We start from the raw sequence: 11,078 nt of genomic DNA on the forward strand, positions 1-11,078 counted from the left end.
GTTTATCACGCTACATCTAGCGAATAGACCGGACTCAACTGCGTGCAATGTACTTGTGCATGCAGCTTATACAGTTTGGAATCCCCTCCGCTGTCGCCGCTCCTAATTGGTCTCGTCGCTCCCCTCAACTGTTCGAGCCCTTTTAGACCCAGGACTTGTTAATGACACCAATATGACTTGTGGGAGTCGTTCTACAGTCGTGTACAAAACGTCCTGCCTAGTCACTTTCTCACTTGTTGGAGACTGTCGCCGCCTTCGCTTGTAGAGGTGTAGTGGTAAAATGCCTGGTCTAGGAGTGCTGAGTCTCTCCTGAAGCGCCATATTGAGAGCTGCCCCGTCATGGATCAAAGCATGTTACAGTACGCTCGTCGGCTCGTTGGCTGCCTCTATGCCGAGACACCTCCGCAAAAATGTACTCTTGCCGGGTCCCGAACGAAAGCACAGTTAGAGGGGTTGAACCAAAGTCTCCAAATTAGGAGGCCATCCCTTGCGAAGCGCGCTCCCTCTGGAACGGTTATGCGTTATAGCGGAGACAAGGACTTCAATTTCCAAATTTCTTCTATCCTTTCTTAAAATCGACGTCTATAGTGGTCCTCCGGTCGACTTGATGTCGAGTTTGGAAGAAAACGATAAGGCAGATACAGCAAGCTTCTGTCACGGGCTGTGCCCGGCTGGTGGACCCGGTTGTACCGGGTCCGGTGGGTCGTGCTCCGGTGGCAACACCGGCCCCGCTCCGCGGACCCAGAAGCTGCGAGAACATTCCGAGAAGGGCAATATAAGCTCGCACTCGAGGCTACGCCTCGAGTTCAGCTTCTTTTCCTCCTTAGCTCTAGATAGACAACACCTAGGCACCTGCTTGTTGAATAAACTCCGGGCCAGCCTTTCACATATCTAGAGCTGTTGGTCTTGCGAAAGACCCTGAAAGACCTGCTGGACAGAGGATTCATCCGAGCGAGTAGCTCAGCGGCTGCCGCGCCGGTGCTGTTCGTGCGGAAGCCGAATGGAGGGCTGCGATTTTGTTGCGACTACCGAGCGCTGAATGCAATCACCAAGCGCGACCGATACCCACTGCCCTCATCGCGGAGACCCTGCAGAATCTGGCCAAGGCTAAGTGGTTCACCAAGTTGGACGTGGTGGCCGCTTTCCATAAGATCCGCATGGCTCCGGGACATGAGGGAAAGACTGCATTTCGCACGAGGTTTGGGCTCTACGAGTGGCTCGTGTGCCCTTTCGGCCTGAGCGGCGCCCGGCATCATTCCAACGATACATGAACAGTGTATTGCGCGAATGGCTGGACGACTTTGTCACAGCGTACCTGGATGATGTACTGATCTACTCGAGCGGTTCGAAGGCGGATCATGAGGCTAAGGTGCGACGAGTTCTCCAAGCACTCGCCGACGCTGGGCTGCACCTAGACCCAGCGAAGTGCGAGTTTTCGGTACAAGAGGTCAAATACCTTGGGTTCATCGTCAACGCAGGGAAAGGAATCGCCTGCGACCCCGAAAAGCAGCGCGCCATCCGCGAATGGGAGGCCCCGACCACGGTGAAGGGTGTCAGAAGCTTTCTGGGCTTCGCCAACTATTACCGGATCTTCATCCCCGACTATGCCAAGATCACGCAGTCTCTGGATGCCCTGCTTAAGAAAGGAACTGCCTTTCATTGGGGACGAGCGGAGAACGAGGCGTTTCAGGAGCTGAAGCGACGATTTTGCGAGTCACCGGTGCTCAAGCAGTGGGACCCGAGCCTCCCGACCTTTTTGGAGACGGATTGCTCAGGCTACGCATTGGGAGGCGTCCTGTCGCAGGAAGGCCCAGATGGACGTCGACACGCATGCGCCTTCTTCTCGAAGCGACTTTCGCCAGCGGAGTACAACTATCCCATTCACGACAAGGAGATGCTTGCCATCATGAGATGTCTCGACAACTGGAACGCCGAACTTAGGAGCTGCGGCCCATTTACAATCCTTACCGATCACCGCAACCTGGGTATTTCATGACACGCCAGAAGCTCACGGAACGGCAGAGCCGTTGGGCAGCCGAATTGTCCCAGTTCGACTTCAAGCTCGAGTATCGACCGGGAAGCGAGGCTGTCGTGCCTGATGCGTTGTCCCGCCGTGAACAAGACAAGCCACAGGGCATTGACGACGAGCGGGAACAAGGAAGAATGATACAGTTGATACCGGATAGTGCCATTCCATCATCGACAAGAGCATGTATCAACGCGATGAGTTCTGACTGTTCAGAGGCATCCACCCTGCCGAAGATGAAGGTCTTCGAGGTAGCGGACCTGCAGCAACTCTGGGACGAAACGGTGGCGAAGGACTCGATATTCCGGGCAGCCTATAAGGCAGTCCGCGATCGCGAGCGTGCCTTCCCGCCCTCGCTGGGCCTGAAGATCCAGATTTCAGAATGTGCGATCGACGCAGGCAAAAGGCTGACATTCAGAGACCGTATTTGGGTGCCGGGTGGATCCGGAGAGGAGGGTAACCAGGAGGAAGCTGAGAAAGACCAGTTGAGAACCCGCATTGTGCAGCAGTCGCATGACTCTGTTGCGACCGGTCATCCCGGCAGGGAAGGTACGCTGGCTATTGTGGCTCGGCGATTCTACTGGCCTGGGCAGTCCCAGCTGGTTTGCCGGGACGTAGCCAATTGCGACACCCGCGGCAGAGCACACATCTGGCGCCAGTCGAAAGGGAATTTTCAAGCCTCTGCCGATTCCAGATCGACCCGAAGCCATTTGTCCATGGACTTCATCACAGATCTGCCGCCTACTGGACCGAGCAAGGCAAGGTACCTGTGGGTGATTGTGGACAGACTGACAAAGGCTGTGACCCTCGAGGTGATGGACAACATGGAAGCTGAGCCGTGTGCAAACCGTTTTCTCCAGTGTCATTACCGATTTCACGGAATGCCACGGTCCATCGTCAGCGACCGCGGGAGCAACTGGCTAAGTAGGTTCTGGAAGAGGTTCTGCCGTCTTGCAGGTGTCACGCAGAAATTGAGCACGGCCTATCATCCTCAGACGGACGGAGGGCCAGAGAGAATGAACCAGGAGATCGAGGCCTACCTGAGAGCCTACGTGTCGTACGTGCAGGACGACTGGGGAGAACTGCTCCCTGCCGCGCAGCTGGCACTCAACAATCGTGAATCCGCAGCGACCAAGATCAGCCCCTTTTCGCTGAGCATGGTTACCACGTCGATCCCATCAGCGTCGAGGAATCGGAAGAGCCACCGAGGCATAGAGAGGAAAGCAGAGCTGATAGCCTACTCAGTCGCCTGCAGGAGGTCAATGAGTACATGCAAGCAGTGATGGCCTCCTCACAGCAACAACAAGAAGAGGCTGCCAACGCAAAGCGACAGCCTGCGGAGCGATTTGAAGTTGGTGACAAGGTGTGGCTCTCGATGGCAAACTACAGATCGCCACGACCGTGCAAGAAGCTCGACTGGCTGCATCACAAGTACACAGTCACGAAGGTAATTAGTTCGCACGTTGTTGAGCTCGATGTTCGTGGCTCAATTTACCCGCGATTTCATGTTGACCTTTTGCGGCGGGCGCATCAAGATCCGGCTCCTGGCCAAAAGGTAGATGACGCACAGCCACCACCGGTACAAGATGAGTCCGGCACGGATCTGTGGGATGTCGACGAGATCCTCTGCGCGAGATGGAAGAAGCGCGGACGAGGAATTCAGGCAAGCACTAGTGCGATGGACGGGCTACGCAGAGCCGACTTGGGAGCCAGTTGAGTGGTTGCAAGGAACAATTGCGATGAAGGCATTCGAGGACAAGTACGGGCCAATCAAGACCAATGATGGCCCTAGGAGAGGTACGAGACGCTGGCAGGAACGCAAGAACCCCGCAGACGCCGACCTGGTCGGAGGGGACAAGGGGTAATGTCACGGGCTGTGCCCGGCTGGTGGACCCGGTTGTACCGGGTCCGGTGGGTCGTGCTCCGGTGGCAACACCGGCCCGCCCGCGGACCCAGAAGCTGCGAGAACATTCCGAGAAGGGCAATATAAGCTCGCACTCGAGGCTACGCCTCGAGTTCAGCTTCTTTTCCTCCTTAGCTCTAGATAGACAACACCTAGGCACCTGCTTGTTGAATAAACTCCGGGCCAGCCTTTCACAGCTTCTCCGACCTTGGACAGCAGAAAACCCGCTTTGTACAGATCATATCACAAACTGGTACAGTAAGCTGTAAAGGTTTAAAATGCCGCAACCCTCGTCAATGACAGGGAGACAAGAGAAATTTCCCGCGTTATTTCGGCTTTTGCCGGTTTGCGCTCTTGTCCTTGCCGCAGTAACAGCAAAGATACGCTTCTTCACGCTACCAGATGCATGCAGGGACCTGCGACCTTCCAACCAAATAGAAACACGGTAGGGAGTCTCATATTTTCCCCTTCTTTTTTTCTTCATCGAGACACTCTATCGTGCCTGTCTCAGACCCCGCTTCTTGACGTGATATGCAACGGCGGGCAGCGTGGTGGATTCTAAAGGTAGTGATCGACGGAGACGGGAGAGCTGACCCGAGCTTGGCATATTACATGTCATCCGGTGGTGGAAGAGCTCACACACGTAACCGGGACCATGTCCATGTTCTGACTCCCACTGTCTCAGTGAGCGTTCGGCCACTCTTGTTACTTGTGCATGTAGCCGGCCAGAGTACCTAGGTGGGATCGGCGTAGGTACAGTGACGGGATATAGCCGCTGCTGGCCGTGTATTCTTGTTTCTCGAGGCTGCTATGAGGAGCAATGAACGAGCTCCTGTCTTCTTCCGGCTCAGCAGGGGGGGGGCCTCGTCATTCCGCTCCATAGTACCGACGCGTTTGAATCTTGGGACACACCTGTCCCAGAAACGCGCGGCTATCCTCGGTCCCGGGATAGAGGTGCTGCTGGTTTAGACAGGAAAGAGCGGCAGGGGGCCTATCCCGAGACCAATCCTCGCCATGGATAATATTACCTTGGGCCGCGTTCCACGTAGAGGAGTTGCCAAATCAGCTAGATCTGCAGGTAATGGGTGTCAGCGGAGCCACGTCACAGCAGGTCGTAGAAGATGTACTTCATCATGCGGGGAACTCGGTCGCCCGACATATGACGGCCACTTGCAGTTGTGGTGTGCATTGCACTTTTTGCCTGCATAGCGCATTGCACTTTTGCCTGCATAGTACAATTATCGGCAAGCGGAAGATATATACCGCACCAATAGATGCTCTATTGGAGCGTTCTACTTCGGCCTGGCCAAGCGGTTTATTGCCTTTCCACAGCAATAGTTATGGGAGGACATCTTGATCGATGTTTCCGGGCCTGCTGAAAGGCCAATTTCTCTTAGTCCTCCCGGCCCTATACGTGCCCTCTACTATTCGGATCTGTCAAGAGAGTTAGCTCCGAGGGCCAAGGTTATACAGCCCTCTCCGACTCCCATATAAACTCCCACTTCGTTCCCTGGCCCTCCTTCCTCTCGCTCAATCGAACTCTAATATTGTCCACGGCCGTCCGAAGCGCAGCTCCCCGGTGATGTGTGAGCTGGCTGGCCCTCCTTTTAGTTGACGAAGCGCTCCGGATCGAATTAGGACACAGTTAGGCCCCAAGCCGACTCGCTGCTATGCACCTCGGCCGACGGAATAAGTAGGACCAAGTTCTTTTTAGCAGGATCCTATTTCTAGGAGTATATCCTCGAGAACGACACGCCTAGAAGCGTTCGTGCTCTATACGCGAAGGACCTTACAAACGAGCGAATTTAGGAATAGGCGGTCGGCAATTACCTTGCGAATATTGACACGATGTATTCTATCTCCCCTCGCTAAACCTGATAGCTTATATATCTCTTTCCGCACTCTTGCGAGAAGCGACGTATCGGAGTAGATATAAAGGACTGCCTAGGCCGAGGCAAAACGGCTAGGTTAAACTATATAATATTCTCCTATAAGATGCTATATTTATGGTTAACGTATAGGCGCGATTGGATAAATGCCGAGGCCGTCTTATTCTTATGCCTATCCATAGTATAATTCCTACTTTTAGCGTTAAAGAAAAGCTTCTATCTACGGCCAGCGTTTAGTGCTAGAAGACTAAGGAATAAGCTTAGACCTGGTTTACCCCGGTCACGCCGAGTGTGAACATTTAGACATTGTGCTGCCTTCTGATGGGCTGTTGGCTATCGTGGCGGCAAAGCAGCAACAAGGCTATTTACAGTGACTCTCCCGACCACTGGTGCCACACACGCAAATGCCAATGGCTTCTCCTGCGGCACTTGTCCTTGAAGGATCTAGAGGGTGTAGGCAACACCTCTCATAAAGCACACAAGAAGAACAATCGCTGTATGTTGAGCATTTGTCATATTTCTCCTCCGCCTGAGCAACGGCCCTGCTCCCATCTTGATCTGAGCCTGCCGCTGCCGCGACCACAGCCGTGCGACCGCCTCCCCGTCGTCGAGTCAAGACAGCTGCTGCAGCCTGCGCATTTTCGGGAAAAGCGCTTTGAGAAAGGGACTCGTCTTTTTCAGCGTGAAACTGGTCAACGGCTATACAGGATGCATTAGTATGGTGTTGATCTTGATGTCCCCGAATACAAACCTGTTCCAGCCAAACCTTGCCCGCAAACTGCGACTGAAATAAGGACGAGTGTGGTCAATGTGGCGCGCATAATGGGAGACTGCCGAAAGAAGCGCGGAAATGTTTGGAGGCCGGGTAATGGAGGATATGTTCAGGAGAACTATAGTGGATGATATACCAGGCTGATGAAGAGTTACTTACTGGAGAGGGTGCGAATCCCAAGACATTAAATAGGTTGAGGACCGAAGCCTCGGAGGAGAGCTTTTTGCATGAGCATTGTATGATTTCTTGGCAGAAGATGGTTTGCCGTATAATGGAGCTTATTATGTAGTTAGTCCATCGTTAGGTCGGACCAAGCCAATTTATGAGCAGCTATCGACAGGGTAAAGGCAAATCGCTCAATCACCTTGAACTGGTAACGTGATGGAATAGTTACAAAGTTACGATATAACAGTATATGAAATAATACGCCAAGGGGTGCTTAAAGTTACTTTGATAAAGAAAGCCCACAAGGGAAACCCTGTTTCTCACCTTATGCGACAGTATTGTGATTTTGACGCCCACTGTCGTGTTTCTTCTTTATGAACGGCAAGTCTAACAACTGGCGATGGACATAAGAGTCTTGCATCACCTTTAACACGGACTAGGGCGTCGAGACGCGCCGACCAAGTATGGACAACACATCTAATGCTCACTGTGCCCTTGAAGTGACCCGGGCAGTCCGTCTCTCCGACATGTCATGATGCATGCTAGCATGTTGATAAATAGTGATGGGAGGTTGGCGCAGAAGATCAACGTTACCGGGAAATCCGTAGAGAGGTCGTGTAGCAGTCTTGTCGAGGAACGGCCCTAAGCTGAAAGAGAAAGCGATATTTGTAGTCGAGATTGAGTAAGACAAGGCCTCAAACGATATGGTTGCTCTCCTGATGGTGAACCACAAGTCCCCAAGATCAGAACCGTTTTTGAGAAGGGTATGAACTGGAGCGATCAAGGATTGGACAACCCAAACTTATGTTGGCTGTCACTGATCACGTGTGATCTGCAAATAGAAATCTGTCCAATCTACACGAGGTTGATCTCACTGATGCAAAAGGGGCCAGGAGTGAAGGTCAGTGGGGGATGAAGAAGTCCTGCAGTGATGCTCGAGTAGCCTGCAACGATAGGCAGCCGAGTCAGTAATCTGTCTCCGGGGTAAGGCCGCCTTGGTGTCATGACCGCAAAAATGTACAGGATGCCAATGTCTTGGCTGCTTTAGCGGTATTATCAGAGCACAAAAGGACTCAAAATACGCGTTAATAACACATCTAATAGGGGTGCCCCTAATTTGCTCGGTGTAGCGGTATTTTACCAGCTTCACAGGAGTTCTCTACGATGTAACGATATAGAAATGTACTGAAGAACATGTTTGCGCATACAGTAGTTGGTGGGCATAATGATTGGATTGCGCCAAATCAACATCATTTCACTTATTGCGGCATTATATCGCGTCTTTTTGTGCTGCTCGACGGAAGGCAGTATGTAACCTTGGTGGTAGACTGCAAAGACATGATGGGTGGATGCTATGCACTTGGCAGCGCTGACCTTCAAGGTCCGTTTGATTGGTCTCGCCTTGCGCCATTGCTTGAAGTTTAAGCCAATCCCGCAGGCGCGTATTCTGCTCATTCACCCCTGGTGCCAAGCTATGTGTTTGCGAGCTCACCATCGGTTTCGTGACTACCCAGAATCCGCAGGCGTGGCCGGGGTTGCTAGAATGTTAAGAACAAACTTGCTTCGACTCCGATATCGCCCTTGAAGGTGTTTCCAAAGAGAACAGAGTGCACTATGTTGTCCCACCGGAGCCGCCTTTACCTTTGGTACACTCGAAATTATTAACCATGGTTCATTACGAAGCGGCTCACCCTCCAAGCTCCTGGCCGAGTGAGTGCAGTACCAGATTGCTTGACTTGCCAATCGTCTGGACAATATGCCCATATGTGTATAAATACTATAAATAACTAGCTAAAAAGGGGTATTAAGATATTCCTATATATAAGTTACAACCTTTATACGTCTTTCTAGTAGGAGCGTTATCTTAGCCTGGCAGACGCCTTTGCCGGCTCTCGGGCCCCTTTAAGTTTGCATAGCCTAGACCTCTAGGTTTTACTCTCGATATTAGTTACCAATTAAAAGGGGTCAAGACCAGCCGTAGAAATATATAGCTATAACATCTCTATAATCTAAAAGAGCCTTACTTATCGGCTTATATAGTAGTAGTAGTAGTAGTAGTAGTAGTAATAGTAGTAGTAGAGTAGGGGCGTCAGCAGTCATGTAGAATCAATCAAGAGTTCATGCCTTGGCTTGCGGGCAGTGCCCACTTCACCATCCACTCAGACGCGAGTATCTTCTGCATCGTCCAACGTTTCTTGGGCGAGAACTCGAGCATGCCTCGCATCATATCAAGAACCATCCTCGTTTCCTACTCTCCAAAGACCCCGGCGGCCTGTAGTTTCCTCCTCCACTGTTGCACCCTTTCCTCAAATGCTTCTTCAAGGGGAGGAAGTGTCTCACGATCGTGTATGGGCTGGCGAGGGATATTTCCATATAAGTCCTCCCCTTCGGTCTGTGGTCTTTCCCAAAGCTTCCGCCACCTCGCAGGAAAGTGTTGGAAGCCTAAAACGTCGATCTGCTCAGCCACGATTTCGTCTTGCGGCTCCATTTCGCAGAGAGTGGACTGCATGCCTAGGATGTCCCAAATCGCATGTCCGAGGCTCCATATGTCCGACGGGAACGATAAAGGTATGTCGGGCTCGAAGAGAGCTTCTGGTGGTCTCTTGGTAAGAGGTATGTGGCTTTCCTTGCCTAGACGTTGCTCTATTGCTGGAGCAAATGCCTCGCCAAAATCGCTCAGAATAAGGGATCGTGCGTCGTCCAAGGTGAAGTCTTGTGCTTTTTTACCCAGCATCAAAGGCACCGCAGCCTGGGGCGGGACGTTGGGTGGGAGCGGGCGTCCATCGGCCCGTCTGACGGGCAGCAGTTCGGGCTCTTCGTACTTGTCCCTGAATTGATCGACCGAGAGCCGATCCAATGTCGACGGGAGCTTGATCAAAGACGTTACGAAGGTGGATATCTAGCCATGCTTTCAGCTTTGCTCGACTTGAACACCAAAAGCAGTGGATCAACCTCCATGGACAAAGCCTTGCGAATGGACAAAGCCGACAGCGAGGATCAATTTGGCAGCCAACGCCCGAGCGACTTGGATGGGAAAGAGTACTGAATTTCGCCTCTTGGACGCTGCCCTGCGCAGGAATAGTCACGTAGCAGGGATGGGTCCCGTTGGGGCCGTCAACCTCAAATTCATCCAGAATTGCAGGTATGGCTTCAGCCGCAATGCCAGCTGGCCCGAGGGCAGGCGCGGGAGATTTTGAGCCAGACAGACGGCATAGAATGTCGGGCTCGCGTGGAGAGCACAGCAGGGACGAGACACCGATTTTGATTGCGACATATCGATTGAGTCGGCGGTCGTGAATGGTTGAGTATCCACCGTATCCCAGCTTGGCCACCACCCGATATCGATTGTGCAGCACGTCGTTGATCATGACGGGATGGAAGCCACCGGGCTCGTACATCTCCAGCCGCTCGACTCCATCAATCCACCTATACTCGATTCGCGGACTGGCCGACATGTCCGGACTCGGTGAGCGTGAAGAACTTACCAGGGTAGTGGGCCGAGCGAGCAATGTTGGCGTCCCGCGTTGAAGCTCGACAGAACAGCCACTGCAACAAACGGAGCTGAGCGGCAGGGGCGCGAGACGTAACCGGGCATTGCTCTGACTCTTGGGAAATAGATCCGCGCGGGATGAGCCCCCGAGGAACGTATCATGGTCAGGAACGCCGCTGACGGGAAGGACTTTGGGCTGCCAGAAAAACCATGACGCGACGAGAAATGGATGGGAGGGATTTGCTAACTCATCAACATTTGTCTAACCGCCCGCTTTCGGGCCGGAGATTGCCCGTAAATGTCCAGAGACGTTTCACCACCATCAGGCTGTGCACTCGCGCGCGTCGTGATGCCTTGTTCTTGCGAGAGGCCGCATGTGCTCGATCACAGTAGGAGGGTTTCTTCGGGGGGGCCAATAACGGAGACCGGACACCACTCGGCGGAAGCCTTTGTGAAATTCCTCAGCACCTACTGTAGCAAGTATGATTGCCAGCATCGAATGCCCAAGCCTGTTCGACGATTCGAACAGTTTCCCTGCCAAAGCAGAACGGTGACATGGACCTATAAAGAGTATGCATCCGACACCGTTTCCCGTCTGTATCGAAGCAAAGTATGAGAGCCTCTTAGATTCGTTATTCCCTATCAACCCGAGACATGTCCACCCCCCGTTCCGTCGTTCCCGAAGCGATGGCCTCGGTTGCAGGGGCGAACTTTGTTCGTTTCTTCTTCTATGCTGGCAACACCATCAGTCCAGAGAGAAAACGAGCACCTGTCGCTCTGACATAGGTCCTATTATCTAAGCGATATTAATATCTCCTTCCACTCACATATAT

General features: G+C 52.6%; 2 protein-coding genes across 2 annotated transcripts; one reads left to right on the forward strand and one right to left on the reverse strand.

Moving 5' to 3' along the window:
* Positions 1-1,267: 1,267 nt before the first annotated feature.
* On the forward strand, positions 1,268-3,309 carry HRG_01835 (integrase core domain-containing protein; the record flags this gene model as incomplete). Its single annotated transcript, XM_044860306.1, has 4 exons — positions 1,268-1,447; positions 1,508-1,985; positions 2,243-2,457; positions 2,536-3,309. 4 exons carry the CDS (start codon positions 1,268-1,270, stop codon positions 3,307-3,309), a joined length of 1,647 nt encoding a protein of 548 aa, XP_044723939.1.
* A 6,169-nt stretch (positions 3,310-9,478) lies between these two features.
* HRG_01836 (uncharacterized protein) lies at positions 9,479-10,210 on the reverse strand (the record flags this gene model as incomplete). The annotated part of the gene is made up of 3 exons (XM_044860307.1): positions 9,479-9,654; positions 9,708-9,779; positions 9,823-10,210. 3 exons carry the CDS (start codon positions 10,208-10,210, stop codon positions 9,479-9,481), a joined length of 636 nt encoding a protein of 211 aa, XP_044723940.1.
* Between the last annotated feature and the right edge of the window lie 868 nt (positions 10,211-11,078).

This window comes from Hirsutella rhossiliensis (genome assembly GCF_020360975.1).
Source record: "Hirsutella rhossiliensis strain HR02 chromosome Unknown scaffold00002, whole genome shotgun sequence".
Taxonomy (NCBI): domain Eukaryota; kingdom Fungi; phylum Ascomycota; class Sordariomycetes; order Hypocreales; family Ophiocordycipitaceae; genus Hirsutella; species Hirsutella rhossiliensis.